Source organism: Lepidochelys kempii, chromosome 9 (assembly GCF_965140265.1).
Source record: "Lepidochelys kempii isolate rLepKem1 chromosome 9, rLepKem1.hap2, whole genome shotgun sequence".
In the NCBI taxonomy this organism is placed as follows: domain Eukaryota; kingdom Metazoa; phylum Chordata; order Testudines; family Cheloniidae; genus Lepidochelys; species Lepidochelys kempii.
Genome location: NC_133264.1, coordinates 7789268 through 7816445, shown reverse-complemented (window position 1 = coordinate 7816445; position 27178 = coordinate 7789268). Strand labels below are relative to the sequence as shown.

Genomic DNA, 27178 nt, shown 5'->3' with positions numbered 1-27178 from the left:
TTACTGGCCTGTAATTGCCGGGATAACCTCTGGAGCCCTTTTTAAAAAATGGCATCACATTAGCTATCCTCCAGTCATTTGGTACAGAAGCTGATTTAAATGATAGGTTACAGACAACAGTTAGTAGTCCTGAAGATGCTACCACGCTGATGGGAGAGCTTCTCCTGTTGGTATAGTTAATCCACCTCCACGAGAGGCGATAGCTAAGTCAATGGGAGAAGCCCGGATCTTGACATAGCACTGTCTACACCAGGGCTTAGGTCAGTATAATTGTGTTGCTCACAGGTGTGGATTTTTCACCCCCTCTGAGTGATGTAAGTTTATACTGTAAACACCTGGTCTAAAATTTTGTAGCAGCTAGTGAGCACCACTGCTTCCCATGGTGTAAACACCTCCATAGTCTGGCTACAGGTATTTTTAGCACGTCATGAAAACCTGTTCAGACCAGTCTGTGATGACATAGTGGTAAAAATGGTCGGTCTTGAAGTCTTTAAATCAAGACTGGATGCATCTCTGAAGATATACCCTTGTTCACACAGAAGTTACAGGCTTGCTTGAGGAACCAGTGGGTGAAATTCTCTGACCTGTTTTATGCAGGATGTCAGGTTAGATTATCATAATGGCCCCTCCTGGCCTTAAAAAATACATGAATCTACCACTTCCATCACTCCTAAAAATGGGTAGCTAATTTTACAGCACAGTCAAGACCTCTAAGAAAATTTTTTGCATTCCACCTAACTTCTGATACTAGACCAGAGAAAGCACTAAGCCTCGTCCGCTCTTCAGCATTGTAATTAACTCTTTCATAAAATATATAATTATCTGCCCTTTAGAAGTAAGAGTGTCTGTACTGCACTATGGCTGTCCCTTGGAGGAGGAGATCAAGTATGTTATTTTGAGAAGCCTCCTTTGTGTAAAGCACAGACCTGGAGACAGGAGTACAAAAAAAATCCACTCAGAAGAGCCCTGAAGGATTAGGACAAAGTCTGGCAACATAGGAACATTCTACCTAAATCTCTATTGTATGTGCCTATAACCCCTGGGTGAGAGAGAGGCTCACAACAGTAAGAAATGGGCCACTTTAGCACAGAGAATTCAGGCTGTGAAATGCAGAACACAGAAAGCAGAATTGTTTGTTCCTTGGCACAAAGAATCCAGATCCTCTGCTCAAAACAAGTTAGTTATGCAATTACAAGCAAAACCCATTTGTTTTAAACCATCTTTATACTATTAAAAAAATACTCAAGACATCCAGGGAAATTTTAAGCTGCCTGGATCTTGCAGCTGGCTTGCAACCACACTTGAAAAAGGGCTTTGTTGCCACCCTCTGCCCCTCAAAATCACATAATATCAGGAGGGCATAGTGTTATATACACTTTGTAACTCTCAGCATTGGTTCATTGAGATTTAAGATGCATCTTTGTAACTTAATTCTGAATAAAAGGGAGCCTCTCCCGGCTAGTAGAAAACTGAAGTGCAGGAGTTCTAATCAGGTAAACTGTTCTCCAGCTCCTATCTTAGATGGTGGTATTGCTGGACATGGTTGAACAATTATCCCAATTCCATATTGGGCTGATTTCACATCTGCATATTATAGGCATACTTGGATCCTGTTGAGAAATAAAGCTATTACATAAGTCTCTTCATTAGACTACGTATGAGCCCTGCTCAGGCTTGTGCCATGATCAGAGACATCTGTTCAAAGTAAACAGAGGAGAGAGGTCATTGTTTACACCAGGATGTTTTTAATCACTCCCTGAATTAAATATTGGCAGATATAGAAAGTTCATATATCAGCTATTTTCCCCAACATTTACAAGACTGGGTTCCGTGATGCCAGAAGCCGAGGGCCTTCATGCACAGTCCTGGCAACTGACCCTGTGAGTTCTCAAGTTTGCCCCCTTCCCAACATCCATCTTTAAGAGGCAGCATTTTCTGACCCGCCCTCCCGCACAGATCAATGTCCCCTCATTTAGAATATGTGGCATCATCCAAAAAAACCTTGAGTGGGCAGCTTCAATGTATTCCCCTCACAGAATTTATTCCAGATCCCTCCTAAAAGGACAGTGGCATGGTCAGCATGCTTAACATATGACCTACCTATTAAGGGTCAGCTGATCTGCTCCATTCTTGGGGGAGAACAGGGGCGGGAAGTGGCACAATGACATTTACAAGAATGCTGCTCCCGAGGGCTCTATTACCTGCATGGAGGAGGATGCAGTAGAGGGATGGATGGAAAGGACACATTCACTCCTGCTGCATACCCATGCATTACCCTGCAATTGCTGACCCATAGATTTTTCCCCCAAAGGAGAAAAGCAAAGCTAGCTTTTAAAAAATAAATAAATAAATAAAACACCTGGTTTGAGCTAGTGTGTCTGTCGCTAGCATGGGAAGCAGGATGAGAGAACATCTGGTGTCACAGCTTGCATGCTCAGAACCATGCAAATCCCTGAACCAGGGGCCTTAACAAGAGTCAGGCATCTTGTTCCCTTTTACAAGTTAAAATAAAACCTCACCCAAAGAGCCAGCAACTAGGGTGACAGAGAAGGTAGGTCATATCTGGGGCATAATCCTCTATACAGTACTTTATTCACTAAGTGTGTTTCTGTTATTAGCTAGCCCTCCGTGAGGTAGGAGAGTGAGTATTAGCCCCACTTTACAGAAAGGGAAAGACGCAGAAAGGTTACATGGTTTTGCTATGATCACAGTGCAAGTCCATGTCAGACCCAAGATTTTAACTAGCCAGGTGTGCCTGATGGTAAGAGGTTCTCCCTCCTCGAAAGACAGCACAAGTGCCTCTTTTCATTCCAGGCTGCCAAATGCCTTGGGCTTCCTCTGACAACTGTGCTTTCCCCTGCCAAAGGAGTTCCTGAGGCCCAACCCTGTGCTTAGATCACTAAGCCATGTCTGTCCACCTGCCCTGCCAGTGTCCCTTCAGAAGGGGCTCTCCACGAGTGGGAATGAATTGTCCATTCTTTACAGCTCCAGGAACGTCAGTAACTCCCAATAACCAGGCCATATGACCACATTTACACAAACCAGAAATGGTTCAAACCCCAAGAGTTAGATTTACATGGAATTCGTACGTATTTGCCTGTCACCTCTACATTAGGAGTGAGTGGCTCCCTCCCAACGGATAGCTTATAATACATCACAGACAGGGCACAGAAGGATCTTGGACATTGGTGTCCTGCTTTTCCCTTGTGGGTCTCATGCTGTGCTGTGACTATCCCGCGTAAGATGCCATTTCCGGGGCTGGGAATACACAACAATTAATGCTGGGATTGTCAGTCACTTGGATTTCAGGTCCCACACCTACGCCCCCTGCACTGACATTGCTCTTGCTCTGCCCCCCTTGCCAGGCAAAGCCTGGCCAGTAAGAGATCCCTCCCTCCTCCTCTAAGGGCGGCAGGAGTGCCTCTTCTCATGGCAGGGGGCCAGGTCAGTCTTGGTCGCCCTCGGACGACTCTTCTTCCGCCTCCTTCAGCCACTGGATGAACTTTTGAAGCTGCAGGGACAATGAAATGTAATGAGGAAAAATAAACCCCTGAAAACACCTACTTTAATGAGACAACTGCAGTTTCTTGGCATTTGACCACCTCCACATTAGATGGGGGGGCCGAGGAACAAGGAAAACAGACATAAAAATGGACACTTAAATCCAGGTGGTGTGGGCAGTACAGACTCTTTGGAACCCCCAAAGGAGGCCTCATGGCCAAGGTACCCCCAAAACCCTAATAAAAAGAGGCAAAGTCTGCTTGGGAGAAGGGAAGTTTGGACCCAGAGTTGTTCCATCAAGGGCTCATGAGAAGGAGGCATGACAGCTCCACCTAATTTTCAAGCCCATAAGAGGGGCAGTGCAAGGAAAGCTGCTGCTAGGAGAAACCTACTCCCTGACGGGCTGCTGAGGGTATGTACTTTGCTCATTTTGCCTTCTGAACCCTGTTTAAATAAGCAGCTCCAGGCACGGACAGGTTTTTGTAAAGAGAGTTGACTTCATGTGGGCTCTAAACTAAGCAGATCTGGTCTTTTCCTCAAAGAGGGTTTTCCTTCTGTACTGTTTGTGGGAAAGGCTTTGGAACTGGGCTTGGCCACATCCAGGTACAGAGTTCCTACTGATGGAGAGGAGCTTTATGCTTGTTGCAGCACAAGCCAGTTATAGAAGAGCTATTCTGATATCAAGCCGCTCAGCAGAGCCAGTGCTCAGCGAACCACGCAAATGGATGAGGAGAGAGAGCCAGGTACAGCAGCTTCAAAGGAAACATGTAAGGAGTGATAGTTCATTTCCGTGAAGCCCATTTCAAGTAGTTGCCTAGCTTAGAGAGGCTTCTTCATTACTCAGAGCATAGGGTGCTCCCAGCAGGTTCTCGAACACCTGTCAGTAAACATCTCCCTCTCCCACTTCCTCATCCTTCACCCCAACCAGAACACTCTGGTTACCGCAGAAGAACATGGCAGAAAGCCAGGCTGAGCTGCTGTAAGCCAATGCATTGTGTGTTTCATTACCTGCCCTGCTGAGAACCCAGCTTTACCAGAACCACCCCTGCCCCAAGGCTGACTGCAGCTGCTAGTGAATCCCTCCAGGACTCGAACTTACCTGCTGGTTTTTACGAAGCTGCCTGCCCTTATCAGATGCATCCCGCTGAGAAAACCAGAAGAGAATCATCTCCTCTGCCAGGATTTCCAGCTGGTAAAAGGTCATCAGCACCTGGACCAATCAGAAAACCATAAATGGGGCAACAGAACAGGCAGTTCTTCTGGGACTGGTTCACTTAATAGCCAAAGGCTGTGTATGACAATCTGGGACGCCCACCGCAAGCCTCAGTGGGCGAGAACAGGGTGTATATCATTGTGCTTTTATTGTCCCCAATACCAACACTTTCCCTGCTGACACTGAGCCCCTGAAGTGAGGTAGCTCTGATGCACCCAAGGTCCAAATCACAGCTCCCCTCACGGCTTTCAACTCCAAGGATGCAGGGAGGGGTATTTAGGAGTTGAAAGCAACGAAGGACCCCAAGGGGGCTCCACAAAGTCATCTTCCGCTCCTTGGTAAAGTACACTAACAACAACCACCGAAAGGGATCTTTCAGGAACCCCTTGTGTCCGCAGATCCAGATGCACATAATTCTGGCAGCTGCAGTAGGGAAGAGCACTAACTCTGGTTGTCCTAACCAGCCAGTCCTAACTCTGGTCGTCACATCTGCAACTCAACCCCACATGGCCTTTGCTAAACAGTGCCTTATAGTGGGCGTCAAATGCAATTGAACATTTGTAGAATCAAGCTCTTGCTGGACACCATGATGAGAGGAGGATGCTAATGCACTCTCGCTTGGGGGGACCTCATCACCCCTCTGTGCGCGGCCTGATGAGACACTTTGCAGTCAGTCTCCTCACAGCAGAGGACTGATAAAAGCTGGGCTACATGTGCCAGGTCCAGTAATGAAGTGTCATTTCAACTCCTGGCCACCAGGGAAAGCCAGGCTAGAACAATGGATACATGCCAAACAATCTCTGTCATTCAAGGACATGTTGGCTTACTGAGCTGAAGGCTTTTGGCATCAGTCCAGGCTAAGTGCTCATGCCATGAGGCAGAGGCACTGGTACCATGAGATAAGATTCCTCCTTATTGGGGAACCAAGGTGTAGGCGGGTTTTCAGGACAGCTCTCTTCTTGAAGTGACGGGTGTAATGCTGTGCAGGCACTTGCAGAGGAACTATTCACGGAAAGATTTCTAATTGGGGAGTTTAGCTGCAATTTTAGATGGCAGAAATAATCCATTAACACAGAGGGAGCGCGTGTGTGTGTGAGACGTGGGTTTAACACTTTCCAAGACTGACACCTACAGTGGAAAAGCAGATCAGCCACACACCACCTTCATTTTGTTCATTGATTTCCACCCAGTTCAGCCTGAATAGGAAATCCCACCCTCTTTCCAGCCTTGCCTATCTCCCATCTTTAAGTGTGACAAAAGCCATTTTATACCCCATCGCTTTTGGGTCCAAGGTGGTGGGTTTGGGTGCCTTCAGAGTGTGAAACTGGCTTCTCCTCCACTACAGCACCATGGAAGGGGTCCCTCTGGGTTAGATAGCTGCTAGATAGCAGCTCCAGATTTCATGTCAACCAGTATCCTCCATAGCAGGGCTCAGAGGCCTGGACAGATGCAGAGGAGAGATTTTAATCATGTTCATAGATGTTCTTTCACCCACCCTTCCCAACAGACACACTAGCTTTCCTTTCCTGATAGATGACAAGCTGATGGCACCAACAAACCACAATTCACCACTGAGCTAGTGGAAGAAGAAGTCCTTGCTGCTGTGAGGAACTTACTTTGGCTATGGATGTGTGGAGGCCATCATGTTCCAGGAAGAACTCCTCAATGGCAGATAAGGCATCCAAGTGATCTGATGCCCGCTTTATGTAGTTCTTAAACACCGGGGACCAGTTCTTCAACAGCTGCAGGAGGAATTAGGGTAAAGAACAAATGCTCTTGGATTATGAGACCTTTAAACACAGATAATGTGCATGTTCAATGCAGTTCCTCAGTGGGAACAGACTGGTCTGGGGAAGCAAAGCACTGTAGAAAGCCACTCGCTCATCACTCAGACCACCTAATTACATACACAACACCTTCCCCAAGAGCTGAGTGATGTTAAGGGGGCAGCTGGGGTTATAGCACAGGACTACGAGGTGACAAGGCCACTTGTGTGTCTGTGTTTTCCTGTCTGTAGCATGAAGATGACGTGTAACTATCTTGCTGAAGTGCTTTAGGAGCTATAGATAGAGTGCTAGGTATCACAAATGAGTTCATGGGAGCAGGGAACTCAAAGGATGTCACTTCACAGCAGACAATGGCGAACAGAGGTACATCACTGAGACTGGGACATGATCACTCCGCAGAGCAGCTAGAGAAGGTCTAACTGAAAAGGAGTAACTCTTAAAAACAGAGCAAAGACTTAAGTTATGTCTACACTAGAGATCTTACAGCAGCGCCGCTGTACGGTCTCCTGGGTAGCTGCTCTGTGCTGACGGGAGAGAGCTCCCTCGTCGGCATCATTCAATCAACGAGCAGCAGTGCTATGTCGGCAGGAGACCCAGCGCTGTCCACACTGACACATCTGTCGGTGTAACTTATGTCGGTCAGGGTGGTGTTTTTTCACACTCTTGAGTGACAAAAGTTTTACCAATGAAAGTGCTACTGTAGACACAGCCTTAGTAACTGTACCCTGCACTGTCCGTCCCCTTTAGCTGAGCCCAGACAGACACAGCAAAATGGGCTGCCTCCAGAACAAATGCACCATAAGAGATATTCCCAAAGGCTCAGTCTCCATTTGCTTGTGTTTGTCTGGAAGCTTCGTAGGACACTGCAGCAGCTACTAGAATCTGTTACAGGTAAAGGGGAGGAGAGATGAGAAGCAGGAAGCTGTCACATTACTGGCTGATCCCTCCCCAAGGTTTATTTTTCATTAAACCTTTCGCGTAGTGATTTTGTGCTGCATTTCTAGCTGAGAAACGGGAAAGTGGATGCTGCCTAATGGGGGTCTGGGCTTGGGGAGGAAAACTCGAGGGCAATGCAGGAGGTGCGCATCCTGATCCCAAACCACAAGATCTTTTACAGCAGGGGTTTTCAAGCTTTTTCCTTCCGAGGCCCCCCACAACATGCTATAAAAACTCCAGGGCTCAGTGGCAGGCAGGGGAGCTCCAGACTTCTGCCACCAGGCAGGTGGAGTGGGCCCTTGGGGCTTCAGTCCCATAGTTGTGCCACAGCTTCGGGCTCCAACCCCACAGCTCTGGCTTCAGCCCCAAAGGGGGAGCTGGGGCTCTCCGTGGCTCCACTCCCAGTTTCAGCCGCACGGGGGTGCCAGGGCGCAGGCTTCTGCTGCAGGGCCCCGCAGCCCCCAGAAACCAGCTCACAGACCCCTCGTTGAGAACCAATGATTTATAGCACTAGAATAAGAGAACAACTGAACACGAAGTTGCCTGATTGATAGTGTGATGAGCCAGGGTGTGCAGCTCCCATTAACATGCTGTGGGAAGCAGGATGTTTATGTCAGTGAAAAGAAAAGGAGGACTTGTGGCACCTTAGAGACTAACCAATTTATTTGAGCATGAGCTTTCGTGAGCTACAGCTCACTTCATCGGATGCATACTGTGGAAAGTGTAGAAGATCTTTTTATACACACAAAGCATGAAAAAACACCTCCTCCCACCCCACTCTCCTGCTGGTAATAGCTTATCTAAAGTGACCACTCTCCTTACAATGTGTATGTGCCAGCAAGGCCCCTCTGCCATGTACATTGGTCAAACTGGACAGTCTCTACGTAAAAGAATAAATGGACACAAATCAGATGTCAAGAATTATAACATTCATGAACCAGTCGGAGAACACTTCAATCTCTCTGGTCACGCAATCACAGACATGAAAGTTGCGATATTACAACAAAAAAACTTCAAATCCAGACTCCATCGAGAAACTGCAGAATTGGAATTCATTTGCAAATTGGATACTATTAATTTAGGCTTGAATAGAGACTGGGAGTGGCTAAGTCATTGTGCAAGGTAGCCTATTTCCCCTTGTTTTTTCCTACCCACCCCCTCAGACATTCTTGTTAAACCCTGGATTTGTGCTTGATTATCATACACATTGTAAGGAGAGTGATCACTTTAGATAAGCTATTACCAACAGGAGAGTGGGTTTGGTGGGGGGGGAGGGAGAGAAAACCTGGATTTGTGCTGGAAATGGCCCAACTTGATTATCATACACATTGTAAGGAGAGTGATCACTTTAGATAAGCTATTACCAGCAGGAGAGTGGGGTGGGGGGGAGGTATTTTTTCATGCTTTGTGTGTATAAAAAGATCTTCTACACTTTCCACAGTATGCATCCGATGAAGTGAGCTGTAGCTCACGAAAGCTTATGCTCAAATAAATTGGTTAGTCTCTAAGGTGCCACAATTACTCCTTTTCTTTTTGCGAATACAGACTAACACGGCTGTTACTCTGAAATAAGTCAGTGAGTTCAGTTTCTTTTTACAAGGGTTAATTTAAAAAGAGAGAAACCAATGGCTAAGTTCCCCTGCATGCCCATGGAGATACACGCACTCTTTTACCATGCTCCAGGGATAGCAGCTCCCTCAGAGAATGAATGGGTCTGCCCACTGAGTGGAGATGACACAGCAGCAATAGGGATTTCTCAGGAGCTTTGGGCAAAGACCTCCCACAGCCATATTCCTGGCTAATCAATACTCACTTCTCCCATCAACTCCTGGGAGGAAGCACCTTTGCCAGCTGGAAAGCTCAGACCTCTTCATTGTCACTGTGACACTGGCAGACCAGGTGCCAGTTCATGCCAAGGCCCTTTAGGCCTCACTGAACACTGACAAATGCAGAGCAGGAAATCAGTCTGGCTCACCTGTGTGTAGGATTGTTAAGACAGGTATTGGACTTATTTCAATGTGTAGAGCGTTTAGACTTTATGAAATGCTTGTATGTTGCCACATACATTAATCTCACTTATAATCTCTATATCCCATGCTACAAGGTAATACTTAAGTGTTTGTTTTATAATTGTAAAATGTTTGTTCTGAAACTACGTAACTTACCAAACAGGAAAAAAAACTTCACCTAATGCAAAATGCTGGATTCCTACAGAAGACGTTGTCTCCTGCCTATCAGGAAGGACTACTGAATCCAAATGGGCCATTGTGGAACAAAGACTTTCCCCCACAGCCCTGAAGAGGGTAAGTGCCCAATCCCTCATCCCATCACAGCCTGAATGCTGGGGGAAGGGAATAAAAATACCTGTTGAGCCAAATGTATTATTCCTTTGCTGCTTGAACTTTGAGGGGCAAGGATTTCTAAGCATATGCAAGGAATCCCCAGCTGTTTTGCCTGGATTAGCCCTAAAGCAGTGGTTCTCAACCAGGGGTCCAGAGCCCCCTGGGGCTCCCTGAGCAGGTTTCAAGGGGTCTGCCAAGCATGGCTTGCATTAGACTTGCTAGAGCCCAGGGCAGAAAGCCGAAGCCCCATCACACAGGACTGTGGCCTGGGCACCGAGCCCCACCACCCGGGACTGAAGCCCAAGCCAGAGTAACTTAGTTTTGCGGTGCTCCCTTTGGCGTGGGGCCCTAGGCAACTGCCCTGCTTGCTACCCCCTGACACTGGCCATGGCTTTTACATACAGAAAACCAGTTGCCGTGGTATAGCCGAGCCATGGAGTTTTTATAGCATGGTTTGGCCGGGGGGGGGGGGGGGGAGGGAACGGGATGGGGGACGACGACTCAGAAAGAGAAAGGTTGAGAACCCCTGCCCTAAAGGATACAGAGAGTCTGCTTACTATAGAAGTTGCTGTTACCTTTTGAAAACCGACTAACTCGTGTGTGGATGATTACTTGCTTTAACCTTGTAAATAAGAGTCATTTATTTTTCCTAGTTAATAAACCTTTAGTTAGTTTATTACAGGATTGGCTACAAGTCTTTGGTCAGAGATCTAAAAATGCAAATTGACCTGTGGTAGTGACTGGTCCTTTAGGATTGGGAGTAACCTGAATATTTTGTAATTTTTGGTGTAAAGTGACCATCCATCACAGAGTCCATCTTGCCTGGGTGGCAAGATAGAGTGGAATGCCCAAGGTGACTGTCTGAGACTCCATGTTAAGGCCGTATAGTGCCTGAGGAGTTTACACTTGTTACTTGATTGGTGAAATCGAAGTATTTTGAACTCACAACCAGTTTGGGGTTTGTGCCCTGCTTCTTAGCAGTCTGCCCTGAGCTTTGTATTCTCACTCCTGAGCCCCTCCAGGCAGCATGACAGCCACACAGGGGACCCTGGGCAAGTTTCCAAGCCTGCAAAGGCTGTGAATACAGAGCACCCAGAGCAATTCCCAAGGCATAAGGCAACACTGAATGGCTCCGGAGTGCCACATTCCATCTCCTCTGCTGGTGGCAAAGTTTACTACAAAAAGAAAAGGAGTACTTGTGGCACCTCAATTTATTTGAGCATAAGCTTTCGTGAGCTACAGCTCACTTCATCGGATGCATCTGATCAAGTGAGCTGTAGCTCACGAAAGCTTATGCTCAAATAAATTGGTTAGTTTCTAAGGTGCCACAAGTACTCCTTTTCTTTTTGCGAATACAGACTAACACGGCTGTTACTCTGAAACCAAAGTTTACTACGACGGAACACGTTCGGGTCTTTGTGACTTCAAGCATCCAGCAGGGGGGAGGAGAGGAGATAGCGTGGGAAATACAAGTAGGATGATTTGTATATTATATCAATGACGATTGGCTCACATGACAATATCTGTAATAGTGCACAAGGGTAGAGTGGTCCTGATGTTGCAGCTTCACAACTTAAGGCGCTACTGTACTACAAACAATCATCATCGTGGTTTTCTGATCATTTTCCCTCATTGCAAAGCTAATGGAAAAACCATGGGCTCAGCCCCATTCTCGTCCACCAGCTCCTCTGACAGGATGCTGCCGTGACGCTTCCATGTCTCTCACTTGCTGGACCAGCAGCTCACTGCAGGATCTAGCAAGGAGCGGCGCTGTATCTTATTCAAACTAGGATCCCAAACAGCAGCAGACTTCAGGCATCCAACTCTCCAGTTGTGTTGCTTTCCACATACAAGGAGAGTCTAGCATCTGCTCCAGTGTGCGCCCCAGTACTCCACTTTCGTTAGGGTACCTTCTGGCCACGAGGAATGGTACATTTTCAATTAAACCTTATAAGGAGAACTGAATTAGTATGAACTGAATTGTTCAACTGCTGCACATTTCCAACAGAAGGCATCTCCCAAAACTGAACTAAGTCACATGTCTGGATCCATCTGGGGAAATGTCTTTTCCCCCACCCTCCCCACCCCACACAATCACACTGCCCAACAGAAAACACAGGAGCTGCCCACTGTTGCTGCCCATATCCCACAAGAGGCAGAACAATCCAAATCAACCCTTTGCAACTAGGAGCCAGACTTGCTTCTTCTAAAACATGCATCATTGCAAGCACTAAAGGGTCACTCAGTCCAACACACACACGCATCAGAGGCCACAGCAGAAAAAGCGGGAACCTGTCCACCTCCTCCAAACTGAGACCAGAGGTCCTGGAACAAGCTCTCACTGAGGGTCAGCAGGTAACATGGCTGCCCCTTTTACACAGCCACATACACCCAGGGCCTTTCTAGGGGTGAAGCAGTGCCCTGCATCTTACTCAGAGGCAGCCAGGTCCTGCCTCTGTCTCTGCAGTGGACACTGGAAAAGTTACCAGTATTAGATCTGTACTGCAGGCAAGTAGTACTCCTGGTGACTGACCAATAGGACTGTGCCTCTTTTGGATCTATTCTCTAAGGAAGGGATAATATTTCCAGTCCTCACGCACAGGAGACAGAAAGCAGCATATGCTACTTAAACAAAAAAGTCTCTTCCAAGCCAGACACCCAGCTGAGCTTTGTCAAGTGGAGTTAACATTGTTGATAATTTTACTGCTTTAGGAGAATCAAGGGAGGCTCATGAGCCAGCAAGTTCCTTGAATTCCCGACAGGCCAGTCCCTAGGCTCAATGATCCTACAGCCAGCAGGTGGCTGGAGGACCCAGACCCACTCCTATGCACCAGGAGAGAAGTCCCAAGAAAGAACAGATAAGAAGTAGTCTTAATTTTCCATTCCCCTATCTTTTAGCTGCTGCTGAAGCCTCCTGCTCTCTGGCTTTCTTGACTCTCATGTCCCTCCAGCCTCACCAAAATGTACTTTCTCAGGCTCTTTATTTCTCTGTCTTCACTTTCAAGATTGTACCATTCTGAACCGACCTGTATCTTGCCTGCTGGCACAAACTGAAGCCCTGTGCGCTATTGAGTCCTTCTCCCACAAGTGCCTGCCCCACTTACTGCCATGCTGTTGTGTACACTGGGAATGTTCTCCCTGCTTCCGCAGGCCATGCAGCCTCCCAGCTCCTTCAGATCCCACTTCTGAACCCCACACTCCAATGCCACTTTACTAGAAGGGTGTGTCCAGTGCAAAAACCAAGAGACTGCCAAGTGCATAACTCTCCATCCCATCCCCAGCCCTCTTCTAAGGTTCATGTTCAAGTATGGTGCTCAGCACAAAGGGGAACATCCATCTGTTGTTCCTGTAATAGTGCCTGACATTAGTCTGATTTAACTCAGGGGCAGGGACCAGGGCTCCTCTCTCTAAAACACCATGTCACAGTCAATAACAGAAAATATATGCAAACTGAAAGGAGTGGGGAGGTATACTCACAGGTATCAGCATTACACAGTAGTGTTGGGGGTCTAACTCTGTGCCGAGCTGCTGCAATGGGAACTCCATGACCACCTTACTGAGCACCTGCATCACCTCCTTCAGGCCAATGTTATAGGCATATCTGTAAGGGAAAGGGGAGGGGTTGTCAGACTGACACACCTTCTACAACCATAAATCTGTGCAATCTGGCATCCTGCCTCCAGCCATGGCAAACCACTGAAGTCTTTTCTTCTATTGCAGGACAGGAACTTCTAAGAATTCAATTCAATTTTAACTTCCAAGCCCTGGGCCCAAGTCTTTTTTTAAAAAAAACAACATGTTTAGTGTACACATGCAGTCAGAAACACACCTGCATTGCAATGGGTCTCATGAAAGACCACATTCCTAAAGACCAAGTTTCAGAATGTAACATGCTGCCTGGACAGGGACAGCACACTCACATTTACTGGTATGATGCAGGAATATGATGGGGAAAACAAGAGAAACAGACTTGTACTTGAGAAGTGGTAGGTAGAACACACCCAGTTAGACCCTGCGCTCCAACCCTCACCAATTTGATAGCTTTCAATGTGAGATAAGCATTACTTTCATCACCCCTACACAGACCTGGGAGACAAACCAGGTCCACTGCCATCTGTGCTCAGGAAAAAGTCAATTGGTTTGTCTGTGTCTCTAGTTTATAGTCTGCTCCCAGTAGAGAGAAGACTTTAATGAGGCCCAGCGGGTTTGTTCTGCCTAATTATTCTCAGTGACAGCAGACAGTGGAAGGTGAATTCTAAAGCATGGACAAGCTGAGGTTACCTAAGCATGTTAGCAGTGGAGATGCTAACAAGAGCAGACCAGAATATCACGAAGGCTAAAACCCATGAGCTGTTGTGTAAATAAGATGGAAATGCCACACCACACACAGATTCTTGGCTCTGGACTTGCTGGTTGAACGTTGCAATGTATGGAAAGCAGCAACACCCTGGGTAAACTAACGTGTGGCTTAGCTCTAAAAGGACTGGTGTCCTCCCATTCCCTTCATAGGCACCCAATGGATATTCAGTCCCTAGACCAAGAGCTCATGGAACAACAGCTAACGCTAGCTGGGGAGGTTATGGAGCGAGAGCACTCTCTTCATCGCCTCATGTCACTATCTTCAGTCATCACTAGCTCTTAAGCCCCACTGCTGAAGAAACTAACTGGATACTGATCGCCACATGGGCTAGTCACATGGTTCCCTTTCAAACCTCTTAGCATCATGCTCATTAGACAAAAGACACTTCAGAGTCAGGCACTGCAGTCCCAGGTGGAGCACTTACTTGAGAGAGTTGATTTCCAAGACCAGATTATCACAGGAGATGTTCTCCTCTTCACCCCTCTGCAAGGTACCCAGAACCTCATTCTGGAAAACTGTCACCAATGAAAGAATAGGCCATTAGATAGGAGAGGAAGAAGTCCAGCATACAGCACCTCTCACTTCAGAGAAACCAGCCCCATGACAGGAGCAGGGACAAGCCTACTAAACAGCTCCTCATTCCCCTCCATAACCCAACACATGCCCACAGTTATTCCACCTGTAAGTAACTGCAGAGTACGAGTAAAAGTAAAGACCTGCCAGATCCCACCAATTTCATCCTTAGGCACCAGTACAGGACTGTCTCCTACTGCACCACGTGTTCTCCAGGGTTGTATGCAGACCTGTTTTAAACGATTCAGGCAACAGGGCTTCTACAACTCCCTTGACAGGCTATTCCATGACCTAAGGGCTCATCTACGTGGAAAGTTATACTGGTATAAGCTAGGGGGGACTTTAAACTCATGTGGCAAGACTGGCATAACTCCCTAAGTGGATGCACTTAAACTGAAAAATAGCCACTCATACCAGAACAACAAACTCTTTCCAAGTCACATAGGCTAAACTGAAAAAGCACTCATACCAAACGAAGAGTGCCACATGGGGCGTAATTCCAGTGTAACTACATTGGCTTAACTATACCAGTAAAACTTTCCCATGTTGACAAGTACTAACACATCTTGTGGCTTCTTGGATGTGCAGCAGGGGGAGAATTACCACAATAAGCTGCTATGGAAAGGGAACAGTCTCTGACAAAGACAGCCTCAAACAACCTTTGGTCAGGAAGAGCGAAAGTCCTTCTCAACCTTCCCACCTGGGCCCCCTGTGCATATACTAACCAGCCAACGGCACGGAAGAGAATATCAAATAACTATAACAGGAACAAGAGAAATGCTGGCCAGGAAGATTGGGGGCCTCTCTGAAGAGGGAGGCGTGAGATGGAGCAAGGCAGGAACTTTCAGTGCACACCGTTACCACAGCACAGGGCTCACCCCACTACCCACAAGGTCAGGGCCCTTCCCTGCCCCTCACAGAATTCCCTCTAGGCCCAGGCCTCTCACCTTTCACGTCATCCAGCTGAGGAGAAACAGTCCGACTGTCTGGTTGCTCAGAGCCCAGGCTCAGGTCACTCTCTGTCTCACTCTCTTCCTCTAGATTCAAGGTGGGGCCTGATAAACACAGGAAAATGTAACCTTTTAAGTGGGAACCCCGAAAGCAGAGGAGCTGCAGTAATTCCCCAACTGACAAAGCTGGAATCCAGGCAGGTTTGAACAAGCTATCCTTGTATGGGATTTGCTACTTACAGATCCAGACATCCACAACCATTGAGTGGGTCCTGCCACTAACTTGACTGGGCTTTGCTAGATCCCTAGAATCAGGCAGCACAGGTCAGTGATTAAAGCAAAAGCATCCCTCCCAGCCAAACTGCTCACTCGTTGCAAGGCAAGCAATGCCAGCAGCATGGGACGGACTCTCACTTGAGCTGGAACCTTGCAGAAAAACAGATGCAGCCTCTGAGCTGAGCAGTTCTGGTGGAAAATGATGATAACATACATGCCTCCCCCATCCCGAGGGGTGACAGCAGCAGCTTGGTGCCTGGAATGTAATGGGCTCCCTTCACCATTTAGACACAGGTTTGAAGTTTGTTATTGTGAGACAAAAGGCTGGAGCAGAAGAGGCAAGATCCGCGACCATCATTCAAAGAGCAAAGAGGAGCGTTTGGTCAACACAGTGCATCCATATACACCGTACTCTACATGGAGCTCAATGGGAGACTTCATGCCACCCAATCCCACACCTATAACTGAGACGCCACGGACTTCGCTGTTTGGCAGCGATGGAATTTGCCACGAGATCCATCCCTGTTGTGGAATTGTGCTCCAGAATCTCAGCTGCCCTTTTTTTTTTTTTCTTCTCTTCAATAAAATGTATCTAGCCTTTATGGCTGGGAAGGAAGTTTTCCAAACATGTCCTTAGCAGAACTGGGGGAGTGACATCTGCCTGCGTCTGGAGGCAGTCTGAAACAAGGGCTCCAAGAGGGATGGGATTTCCCCATTCAGCTGAAATGTCAGATTTCTAACCCAAGGTTGTTCCCCCCACTCCCTCTTCTCCAGGGTTTTGTCTAATCTGAGTTTTGACATCTCAGTAATGGACTTCACACCACTTTATTTGGGGAGACTTCCTCAGCCTGGTTCAACACATCACCTTCGATGACCTTAGATACTAATTATTATTTGTATTACTACAGCATCTTGGATCCCCTGTGATGGACCAGGACCTGCCTGTGCTAGGCGCCGCACAAACACAGAACAAAAAGATGATCCCTGCCCGTTATTAATGTCCCACTCAGCAACTCGCTGAAATTGTGTACATGCGTTTCCACTCCCAGCAGTCTACATCAAACCTTTCCTCACCCCAAAGACTCTGTCTCTGTTCTTCCTCATCCGCTTCATTCTCATCATCTGCTTTCCAGAGGTAACCTCTGCCCTCTGACCCCACCTCTGCTTTATTATAACCTGAAAGAAGAAGATGGCGTTTAGAAGGAAGGAAGCACACTGGGACAGCCAACCAACCTGAAATGGATTGGCCTCTAGTGGGGGACTGAGGGTAGGGTCAGAATGACCTGCACCAAGCTGCGTCCCAAATACTTAACCCACGGGGGGAGGGCTGGGTCTCCCATCCATGAATACAGGGTGCTGCTCTCATTAACCTAGCCCAGTAGAAGACGACCATACTGTTCTTTCATCTCGCCCTATAGCAGCATGGCCTGGCTGGCTCGACACACTGACTCTCACACTGAATCCTACACAAGTGGGGACTGACAGAACCAATATCCCATGGGGGAGGAGGATTAAGATCCAGGTACTCCCTGGGGTGCAGTGGAAGAGAAATGAGGGCCAGATGTCTTGGCATCTGTCCTGAATTGAGTAACTGTTCAAGCTGTAGCCTGTCATCTATAGAGAGCTCCTACCCCAAGACAAGCGTCCACAGATCTTTATGATGAAACAGGAGGTTGGATGCTAGAGAGGGCAGGTAGTCACCTGTTATTTGACTTGACTATTAGCTTGGTATACTGGATATCCCCCTTTCCCCACTAAATGGGCACAGATGCCAAGTTTAACATAAGACTTTTGCAACCAGCTTTGCATTTCAGCAAATTGGGACCACGGGCTGGTCCCAGAGGATGAAGCCCCACAAAAGACAGGACCCAAGTGCTCAACAAAAGCTCATGCACCTTTCAGCTTCACTTTGTTCTCCTCCTTGTTCACTCCAGAATCATCACTGAACTCATCGTCGTCCTCCTCCTCCTCATCTGGTGAGTGCAGTGAGATCACTGTGCCCGCAGGGAGGCTGATTTTAGGACCCACCACCACCTAAAAATAAAGGACGTACACATTTCTATAAGGAACAGAAGCACAGCTCCCTCCACTGCCACCTCTCATTCCCCTCCTGTCCCCCCCCGCCCCCAGGAGCCGAGGGCTGCCTCAAAGAGTCTCTCCTGGAACTGCTTAACATTGAAACATATTTGGAAATATTAGCGGTGCCTGGGCATGTAGCCTGCTAAATAAAACAAACTCCTTGCAGAAGGGACAAGGTGAAGGCAGTAGCCTATGCCCCAACCAGAAAAAAAGGCCTGGAGCACCCCTCAATCTAGCTGCTGGCCAGGTCCTCTCAGTTTCATACATTCAATGAGCAAGTCTAATAGCTCTCCAAGGGCATGTGGAGAACCTTGCAACTCACCTGGGAAGTCAGGACGCAGTGAGGATTTAATTTGACCTTCTCCTTCACTTCAGCCTCATCGCAGACAATAGACTGCCAGATCTCCACGCGGTCTGCTATGTGGACACCATTCCAGAGGAATGCTCCATCCAGGATAACTTCATCCCCTATTAAACGCCACCACAAAGATGCTGAGCAGGGCAGATCACAGCTCTCACCCCGGGCTAGCACTTTCCCAATGCTGAATGCACCAGAGAGTATCCAACCCATTAGCTCCAGAACTAGAGGGTACCCTTGTGGCTCAGTGAAGGTTAGACGTCATGGCAGAGCCAGCCTCAGATTTCAGCAGCCACTCCTTAGGCTAAGCCAGGGAAAATAAACTGAGTTAAGGTTTCTGTAGAGATTCAGCAAATCTGCAGTACCAACAGGCCTCCCACCTACAGTAATTCAGCAAACCAGGGAAAAATGAGACCAGCGGAGCTGTATTCAAGGCCATGAAGCTGGGACACTAGGAGGTTCATGGGGACGAGCATGGGATACAGAGATTTTCATCTCTAGAATACTGGTCTGAGACAAGCCCAGTAAGTTATTGTCTTAACATATGTACACGACCCCTCTTTCTTTTTCCTGCGTGCCAAGTGCCCTCCCTCTCACTTAGCTTGCACTCCTCACTATACTCCCTGCTGTGGCATTAGCTCCCACCACGCAGGCCTGGACCTCTTTAAAAATTAAACACTCAAAAACTGTACAATATATACTAGCTTAACTATTTGTAACTCCCCTCCTTCCACTTTGGTTTCCCTAATAATCCCATTTCACCCACTGCCTCCACTCCTCTCCTCCCACAAAAAGTACCTTCGATCAGAACTGAATTCACTATAATTCCAAACAACATCAGGCTTCTCCTCCCCACACCTCCCATTTATGGCACTCACCTATTTTGCAGTTTTGACCGACGACACTGTTGGTAATGGAGCAGTTGCTGCCAATGACCGTCCCCTGCCCAATGAGGACGTTCTCGTCCAGCACGCTGCCGTGGCCCAGGCTCACCTCTGCCCCTCGGTAGATGTTGTGCTTGGAATGGGTATAGCTCTGTGTCTCATCATCAGTGAAGTTCATCTCTGGAGTCATAGGATAAACCCAGCGCCGGATGATATCGGAACACACAGCCTCGTACATCAGCAGGTTGGACACACGGGCACCATACTCCTCTGCTGTCACATGCATATGGATCTGGTTCCCCAGGACCTGGGAAACAGACAGAAGCGTGTCAAGGGATTCTTTGCAGAGGAAGGCTCCCTGCACCTTAGCAGGGTTCTATGCCATGTTAAATGTCACCCACACACTTTCCCTCCACAACCCACCCCTCTTCTTTGCACTCTTGCTTCCATAAAGACGTCTCTGCTACCATATTCACTAACCAGCCTTTTCAGACACGAAGGGCATTGCTTCCATGACACACTCAGACCCCAGTGACCTAAATCACATCCCAAGTACTCCCAAACTCCAGCCTCCCAAATGCATTACAAGCCACAGTCACTATCACCCCAGTGGCTTTAGGAAGGCATCTCATTTGCACAAGCCTGCTCATTTGTTTCCAAAGACACCCACTACAGAACCAATATGATTAGCGAGGACTGGTATACAAGGAGATGCTTCAGGTCGGGATGAGGGACATTGGCAGAGCTATATGGGAGGTGGTGGAATGGGAAAACAAGGGTGGTCTTCAAGTCAAGACCCAGGGGCATCAGCAGAGCTCCGTGGAGGCAGCTAGCACACATCTGCTGACATGACGCCTATCTCTAGCCAGGACTTTCAGATCCCCTATAATTGCTGAAATTCAACCAAACAGTAAGTCTGGAAAGAAGAAAGGTCAAGAGCAATAAAGTTTTGTTATCGTTATTTGTATTATGGCAGTGTCCAAAGGCCCCAAACAGGATCACAGGCCCACTGTGATGGGTGGTGCCAAACTCAGGAGACAGTCCTTGCTCTGAAGAGCATAATGTAAAACATGGCACCATGTTGGTGAAGCAGTAAAGGCTGTGTCAGTTTCTAATTTAACAAGACCAAGCCTTCATATTTCCTTCCGCATACAAGCTAAACCAGGAGCTGAGAGCAGGTGCTGTTGTGAATCGCAGGAGATCTAGTTCCTAGTTTAACAGAGAACTGTTCCCAGCTCCCCAAGAACTTCCAGTGCCTATCACAACTTAGAACATGTTACAGCCCAGCACGCACAACTAGCTGCACTGACATGGAAACACCTCATCCCAGACAGCACACAAAAAGGTCCCAGCCACCCACTGAAAAGATAAGGGATAAGCCAAAGGCCCCTCTCGGGTCAGACAGAAGTGGGTCTCCCGCAATACCCCTCCTTACCTCCTCATTCACCAGCAGGCCACGCACAAAGTCATCCCGAGTCTGATAATCAAAGTTATCTGTGAACAACTCAGCCACCTGGAGACAATGTGAGGGCAAAACTCAGAGGACATTGCCAGGACAGCCCAGTTATTAACCCCGACCAGCCACTCCCAGGGAGCTCAGGAAAGTACAACACAAAAAGACACTGCTCTTGTCCTTCTCCTACTGGCATGAGAAAGGCTCAATCTCTTCCATGGGAGGTGCTGGGGCTTCCCATATCCCCTTCCATAGTGAACATTAGTAGAGTCTGGCTTTCAGAAGGGGTGGGATATTAATTCCAGCTGGTTGGCCCAGTCTAACTTTGTAATTTTGCTTAGCATGAAAGACTGAAGATCAGTTCTCCTCCTGACAGTGGAAGAACAGTTACTGAATCTAGGACATAGCAGGGAACACCCTGAACATTATTACCAACAAGGTACCAGCCAGCAAGAACTGACACTTCACTTGGTCCCCTGCCCCCAGAGATGCCATCTCTGCTATTGCAGCCTGTAACAAGCTCAGCAAGATCAGTTACTTTTCACCTTGTTTAATCTTGGACTAGTTCCTCCATTCATCTCAGACATGGACACACACAGAGGCGCTTCCTTTTGGACCTGTTTCCTCAGCAACAGACACCAGACGCTGAGAGTGCTGGGGCAGCCCAAGAAAGTATCATACTTTCTGTGTCCATGACATGCTCCATGCATGCAAAGTAGCAAAGAATGGGACCGGGGCTCTGGAATCCACTCTATGCTGTAACAATGCAGTGTGCTTCTACCATGTGAGCAGCACTAAACCAGCTACTCAGAACACTTCAGCCCTCCAGAACTACAGCAACTCACCTGTGGGGAGCAGATGCTGATATGGCAGTCCAGCAAGTCATGGCGCACCTCAACCGTCTCAATATTGCTCTGGAACAAGCTCTGGAAAGAGAAGAGAACACAGTACAGCTTGAGTGCTTCTCATGTGGGAGTCAATCCAGAACACCTCTGCACCAGCTGAGGACAACATACTAAGAATGCACTTCAATTGGTTGGAAATCTGGAGAACACTCCACAAGTCACGGCCAGCCACACACACTGCATGTACCATGGGAAAGCGAAAGCGCTTCAGCTCCTGGGTTCTTTGGTAGTGCAGGACACGGTTCGTAGTGCTGTCCATAGCAAGGATGATGTCATCCTCCTGGCACCTAGCACGGTGACCTGGTGAGGACTCTTTGAAAATCATCGTCATCACAGACACGTTCTTGTCCAGCTTACGGCGCATCCTAAACAGGAAAGGAAGAGTTTAAACAATGCCTCTGAAAAAGTGACACCAACGAGCTTGAACAAGCCAGGCCGGTGCGCCTTCTCTCCAGTCACCCACCTGTGCTCCTCCAGAGCTGTGGAAACATTGATGTTGGACACCACATCTCCAGAGACGAGGAGGAAATCAGAGCGGACTAGGGACTTGGCATCGACGTCCCTTAGCACATCACCAAGAGAGCGGTACAGGTCTGAGGTCACAATGCGCACCTTGTTGGGAGAGGTGCAGCGGCACCATTTGGACTTACTGGAGGGGAAGAAAACAGGCCAGAAGGAATGAAAAGGATGATCTTCTACCTTAGGCTAGAATATGGTGCTCCAGTGTGAGGGGTTGTCTGTCCACACGTATAAGAAGCAACCATGTTATGATGGCTGGCCCACTGTTACATTTAACCATAGTTATTTCTGTAGCACAGACAAAAGAGGGTAATGCTCTGAGACGATAGCTTAGAGGACAATGACTTTCTTGTGGGCAAGATCTTGTGTAGAGATTCGTAAAAGAAGGGGAAAGACACGAAGCATTTATGCAAAATCAAAGAGAAGAATTTTAACCTGTAGGCAACAGCTGAAACAGGGAAGAGATGAAGCTGTATACTCCTCTTTAGCACACAAGCCTACAGATTATGGAAGCTAAGAACATTGTGTAGCAGAGAGTTGACCCCAGCCTGCTAAGTGCACTTAAAAGTGTTACAGAGCAAGGCCATGACTCCTCAGTGAAAGCCAGTAGTTTAAGGACCATCAGGTATACAGTGTTATTAAATATCTAACCAGGAAAGTTCTGCCTTTAAATACGAAAAAAGAAGACAGTCAAGACCTTCATGTATGCAGTCCTCAGAGAGATATAGCCCACTTACACTGCTACCCACATCCTGCTCTCCAATGGAAGAAATGTTCTCTCTTCACATGTTATTTACCCTGCTGTATTCTCAGCTATTAGCAACAGCTGGTGAATAAGGACATGCAACAAGTATGCTCCCAGGACCAGCAGAAGCTGCTAAAGAGACATTGCTCAAATTATCTCCTCGGGACAATAATGGGAGTAGCATCCAGCTTTCATTAGCCAAAGGGGTCACTGTGATATAAGACCTTGGAAAACATTCCTTTACAGTGAGCCTCAAAGGAAGATGAGGTGTTCCTTACTGTAAATGCTCCTTTATCTCAGCAGACTTCCAGCAGCAGAAGACAAAGGTTTCTTCCACTCCAGTTGCAGTTAGGAACTCCAGGGTGTAGTCAATCATGGCCACGTTTGCCAGAGGAAGGAGAACCTAGGGAAACAGGACAGAGTTAGCTGAACCAACACTGTACACCAAACAAGGTCAGCGACAAGCCAGCTGCAGGAAAGACGACTCAGCCGTGTTGGAGTAATACGGTCACGACTCCTTGTCTCATGCTCTAACCATTAGAAAAAAAATGCCAGACATGAGAGATGAAGCCACAGGAACAATGGTCTTCAGAACAAAATTTAAAAAAACAATTTTTTTTTTTTTTAAAAAACCACAGAACACTTATGCAGGTAATGTCAATACATTCCATCAACTGGAGAGTCAAGTGTTTTCTTGAAGGTAATTTAAAACTGAAGGATCACTTATCAATTGTTTTGTATCCATCATTTTCAAAAAGCATCTTTTTCTGACAGTGAGATTAAAATGAAAGAGGATAACTGTTCAACCCCAACTGAGGTACTGCTGTCTCCTATAGCACCAGAGCCTTAAGATTTGGGCAATTAAAGTACTCTCTTCTTTCATTTGCTGATGATTTCATGGGAAACATTGTTGCTGCTCTGGGCAGTGGCTTAGCCTCTTCCTCATTTACCACAAAGGCATTTGTCCCTCCCGTGAGAAAGGCAGCTGCAGTTCCTATATCATCACTAGCAAATGCAAAGCAAACAACCATAATGCTCTCTAGTCCCCAGTGTTATAACTGTTGTAGTTTGGATTTCTGGTTTATTTTTCCTCATTGTGGGGGTGAAAAAAACCCAAAACATTCCCGCAGAAATAGCTGGTATGTATACGCTATGTAGAGTCAAAATCTTTTCACACACTCCCCCTATTTATGACTTACTATAATTCCCCAGGGTCTAGACTGCAAGAGGGCTACAGGAACATTTATTGGCAATGTAGTTCCCTCAAATGAAGCACTATCTTTCATTCACACCCAGGAGAGGCAGCACAAGATAAGAAAACAAACAGCTGCTGTTATTGCATTTGAAAATATTCCCTCCAAATTGTGCACTTCGAACATGTTGTATGTATTAGCTATTACTGTCACCCTTGTCTTCTCCCTCTCCACATTGTGTTCTACCAACCTGTCATGTCTTGTCTGTAGTTAAGACTGTAAGAGCTTTGGGGCAGGGAATATTTTGTTTTAAATTTGTACAGTACTCAGCACAATGGGAATTGTGCTATAACTGAGGCCTCAGCATGCTACTGTAATACAAATAAGACTATTCAAAATAGTTTCAGAGCTGAGTTTGTCATTCTTCACCCACTCTCCTTTCAACAGTTCAGAAATTAATGCAGTGAAATCCTTCACCCCCATCACTCTCCTTTCTCTTTCAGAGTTGAAAGGTGTGCTTTTTGATCTGGAAAAAGGGGGCACAACATGACATCAGTCACATTAACCACTGGACTCCCGTTAGATTGCCTCATTTGAAAGCCTCTTCCATTCATCATAAACTGATCTTACAAGATATTATACATCAGTGTGTGCTCTACAGGTCTCTTTCCTCTCAAGCAGTTTCTTGCTGTATTTGGGTACTTTGCTTCTTAATATACTAAAATCCCTAAGTAAGGATTTAAAAAGAAATTCACAGATTCACCAAATATAAAGCAAGATAAATTTAATCCAGTCACTCCTGTATTGACCCCAATGACTTGTGTATGGCTAAAGCATGTCTTCTAAAAAGGGATCCAGTCTTGATTTTAAGACATCAAGAGATGGAGAAGCCACCAGCTCCCTTGGCAGTTTGTTCGAATAGTTTATCACCCTCACTGTTAATGTGTGCCTTATTTCTCATTTTTATTTCTCTAGCTTCAACTTCCAGACATTGGTTCTTGTTCTGCTTCTCTTCTCTAGATGAAAGAGCCCTGTGAATGTGCTTATATGCTTAATCAAGACACCTCTCAGTCTTCTTTTTAATAAACTAAACTTCAATCAACTAAAATTGTCTCCCATAGGTTCCAAAGGGACTCTAACAAATACTTTCTTGTTGGAAGATGTCATGGCAGCTTTCACCTCCAAGACCTGTCACTCCACCAGGAAGATCAAATGGGAGATGGTAATAGCATGCTTTGCATAGCAGGGCCTCTCCAGAACTGTGTATGAGCCTGGACACTTTCAGCACATGATGCAACATCTCTTTATTTAGCTATTTTATTAACTCACAGTGGCAATTAGTCCTTCGCTGGTAAACTACCAATTTCTTGTTCTTCTAGCAAAGCCAGTTAGATTGCTATCAGAGATGCAGAATGAGTGTTCCGGAAACATATTCTATTGAATTAAGGTACGTAAGGTACGTAATCTACAATGGCAGCGCTTTAATGTGGCTTGTGTGGCCGCAGCGCTGGGAGAAAGGGTTCTAAAAAACCCACCCTCATGAGGGGCATAGCTACCAGAGCTGGGAGCGCAGCTCCAGGTGCTGGTCCACTGTCTACACTGGCGCTGTACAGCGCTGAAACTTGCTGCGCTGGGGGGGGGAGGGAGGGGTGTTCACCCCCCGAGCAAGAAAGTTGCAGCGCTATAAATTGCCAGCATAGAGAAGGCCTAAGAAACAACCAGATTGGAGAATAGTGGGCGCTTTATACTTGCATATAACAAATCAGTATCTCCCCCCCATCACATGCTGTTCCCAGAGAATACCACAAACAGGTATCTCTCAAATTGTTGTCAAAGACCTTTAGGGATACTCCCTATCCTTCCCCCTGGGTATATCAGTACAATTACCCCCCATTTTACAGACAGGGCAGTTGAGGCTTGGATTGCAGAAGGCTTGGGTTGGCCCAGGTTCCACAGCAAAGCAAGGAAAGCGCCAGGAACAGAACCCACGAGTCCTGCCCTCTGATCCCCTGCAGTTCCCTGGGGCTCTCCGGGGCGGGGGGGGGGTCGCCTTCCTCTGCAGCTTTTGGGGGGTTCGGGAGGATTTTCCCCACAGGATCAAGCTGGCTGAGGCAGCAGAGTTGGAAGAGAAATCAGAGCTGAAATGTGGGCTAGATCCCGGGAGGGGATGGGGAATTCTGCCTTCCCTCTGGTCTTAGGAGGGGCAGCAGCAGCCGATTTGCCCTTCCACCGGGGCGGGAGAGGGGAGGGGGCCGGTCTCTCCAGCTGGGGGGAGGTCCCAGTCGGTCTCTCGGGCGGGGCGGGGCGGGGGAAGGGTCCCGGATTCTCCGTCGGGGAGGTAGGTCTGGAGTCTCCGGCTGCGGCGGGAAGGGGTCCCGGCCGGCCCCGGTCTCTCCGGCTGCGGCGGGAAGGGGTCCCGGCCGGTCTGTCTCACCCGGGGCCGGTCCTTAGAGACGGGGAAGAAGCGGCGATTGAAGCTGTCCGCGACCAGCACGGCCTGCAGCGGGGGTGGCGGCTCCTCCTGCGGGTCCGGCCCCCGGGCCCCTCCAGACCCGGCTCCCCGCCTCCCAGAGCCCCGGGCCGCCATCATCCGTCTCCTCAGGCACGCACGCGGCCCCTCAGCCGCGTCCGCTTCCGGGCTGCCCCGAGTTCGGATTCCGGAAGGAGACGGCGCCTCGGCGAGGACACACCGCCCCGCGCAGAATGCGAAGGGGGACTCCTGACACGCATGCGCGTGTTCTGGCTGGGTGCCCCTCAGGCAGGCTGCGCACGTGCCCTAGGGGCACCACGTGGGCAGGCCTCCTGGGCCCTGGAGGTGTGCGGGCAGCGCCTGGAGTGAGTGGGCGCTGCTGTTCGCATGGCTGCTCCTCCTGGCTGTGTGGAAGCCTCCAGCCCAGCCCAGCTGGGGCTGCCTTGGCCATGGCCGTGCTGGCTGCTTGCAGGGCATGTCCCCCAGGGCAAGGCCAGGCTGCCTTGGTGCAGCCTCCAGCTCAGCAGGTCCCTGCCAAAGGGGTGTTGTGATTTTCCTCAGTTTCCTCTCAGGGCCTCTCTTGGGGACCTCTCTATTTAACCACAGTGGTCCCAACTCTGGTGATTTTGTCGTG

At 47.9% G+C, this 27178-nt stretch overlaps 1 protein-coding gene across 1 annotated transcript; it reads right to left on the bottom strand.

Moving 5' to 3' along the window:
- Positions 1-1722: 1722 nt before the first annotated feature.
- EIF2B5 (eukaryotic translation initiation factor 2B subunit epsilon) lies at positions 1723-26761 on the bottom strand. Its single transcript, XM_073359178.1, has 16 exons — positions 26509-26761; positions 23160-23284; positions 22081-22266; positions 21805-21982; positions 21558-21638; positions 20695-20772; positions 19254-19566; positions 18340-18485; positions 17834-17972; positions 17013-17114; positions 15660-15767; positions 14564-14654; positions 13257-13380; positions 6331-6456; positions 4601-4711; positions 1723-3511 (listed from the first exon to the last, which is right to left on the bottom strand). The coding sequence occupies exons 1-16, from the start codon at positions 26662-26664 to the stop codon at positions 3446-3448; spliced, it is 2130 nt and encodes a 709-aa protein (XP_073215279.1). The 5' UTR covers positions 26665-26761; the 3' UTR covers positions 1723-3445.
- Between the last annotated feature and the right edge of the window lie 417 nt (positions 26762-27178).